The 1,421-nt window shown below is 47.9% G+C and overlaps 1 protein-coding gene across 1 annotated transcript; it reads left to right on the top strand.

The window, feature by feature from the left end:
* Positions 1-5: 5 nt before the first annotated feature.
* LOC125531657 (B3 domain-containing protein Os02g0683500-like) lies at positions 6-668 on the top strand (the record flags this gene model as incomplete). The annotated part of the gene is made up of 1 exon (XM_048695978.1): positions 6-668. A coding segment is annotated over one exon (429 nt), but the record flags the coding sequence as incomplete, so codon positions are not given.
* Positions 669-1,421: the final 753 nt, after the last annotated feature.

The following is a 1,421-nucleotide window of genomic DNA, read 5'->3' on the forward strand; positions in this document are numbered from 1 at the left end:
TCAGTCCCGCCGCTCCGCCGAGGCCGCAGGTGCTCTACTTCGGCTCCGCGGGAATTTTCCCGCACGCGACCATGCCGCCTCCGCAGCCGCAACCTCCGCTGCACATTGCGGTGCAACCGAGCCCGCCGGTCACGGTCGGCATGCCCATGGTCCTCGATTCGACGCCACTCGTCAACAGCCCGACGGCGGCCGCGAAGCGCGTGCGGCTGTTCGGAGTCAACCTCGACAACCCGCACACCCACGGCGGCGAGTCAAGCAACGATGCCAACGCATTGTCGCTGCGGATGCCGGGATGGCAAAGGCCGACACCGTTTAGGTCGCTGGAATTGCCCCAGCACGGTGCAGCCGGAGCGGAGTCGTCTGCGGCCTCGTCGCCGTCGTCATCATCATCCTCCAAGAGAGAAGCGCATTCCTCCTTGGATCTCGATCTGTGAAGGATATTTGGTGAGCTCGATCGGGAGCGTGCCCAAGGAAAGTTCAACAATTCCTTCTTCAGTTTGTCACCTTCCTTTTCTTCCTCTCCACCTTTTGCGGTTCCGTTATAACATTGATAGAAGCCAGCATTTAACATTTCATTTTCGTTTTCGTTTTGGCCAATCAAATTCTTGGGTGTTGGTTTGAGAATTATTAATATATAGAGAGAAACTAGCGAATCAATCAATTCTTCATGAGTTCGTCTGGTTTCGAATAAGATTCCTTCATTTTCGGTCTTCCCCGCTATCCCAGTATAGCTTGTGATTTCTAAGTCAAATTATTTTCCTTTACTAATTGGTTGGTCCGCAGTTTGGTTGACCAATTCCGTTTGCCCCCACATATGATAACACACCTCTAAATTTGCAAACCCCAAACAGCATTAATACGGCCAAGATCTGAATCGTATGATTACGAGCGCAGTCTGATACACATCCATCATCCCGAACTTGCATCATATGAATGATCTTCTCCTCTAGACTGAACCTTCAACGCAGCTCTCAGAAACAGTGGCGAGGCAATGACATTGATGGCGGATTAGCGATGCAAGCAGCTGCCACCGGAGAAGCTACATACGAGCATTGCAGGTCAAATCCTTCACTTCTGAAGAGATCCTTAAATTCCTGTAGTTTACTCCTCTTCATTAGTACTGCTAGTCTGCTATGTCGTATCTTATATTTATGTGCTTGGCCTTCTTGCTTTTAATTCGTGAGTTTGCTGATACTTTTTGTACCGTTTCATACTCCATATGCATAATTAGATGATCGTAATGGCAAAGATCATAGGGACTGGTACAAGCAAATTTAAGGAATTCCTGTCGCGGTTTTTACCCAACAGGGACTGTAAACTAAACCCCCATATATATATATATATATATATATATATATATATATATAGGTATACGCTCCGAGTGTTCTTTATGTTCTTGGCAGTCTGTAAAGAGGTGGTGC

This window comes from Triticum urartu, unplaced genomic scaffold (genome assembly GCF_003073215.2).
Source record: "Triticum urartu cultivar G1812 unplaced genomic scaffold, Tu2.1 TuUngrouped_contig_7765, whole genome shotgun sequence".
Classification (NCBI taxonomy): domain Eukaryota; kingdom Viridiplantae; phylum Streptophyta; class Magnoliopsida; order Poales; family Poaceae; genus Triticum; species Triticum urartu.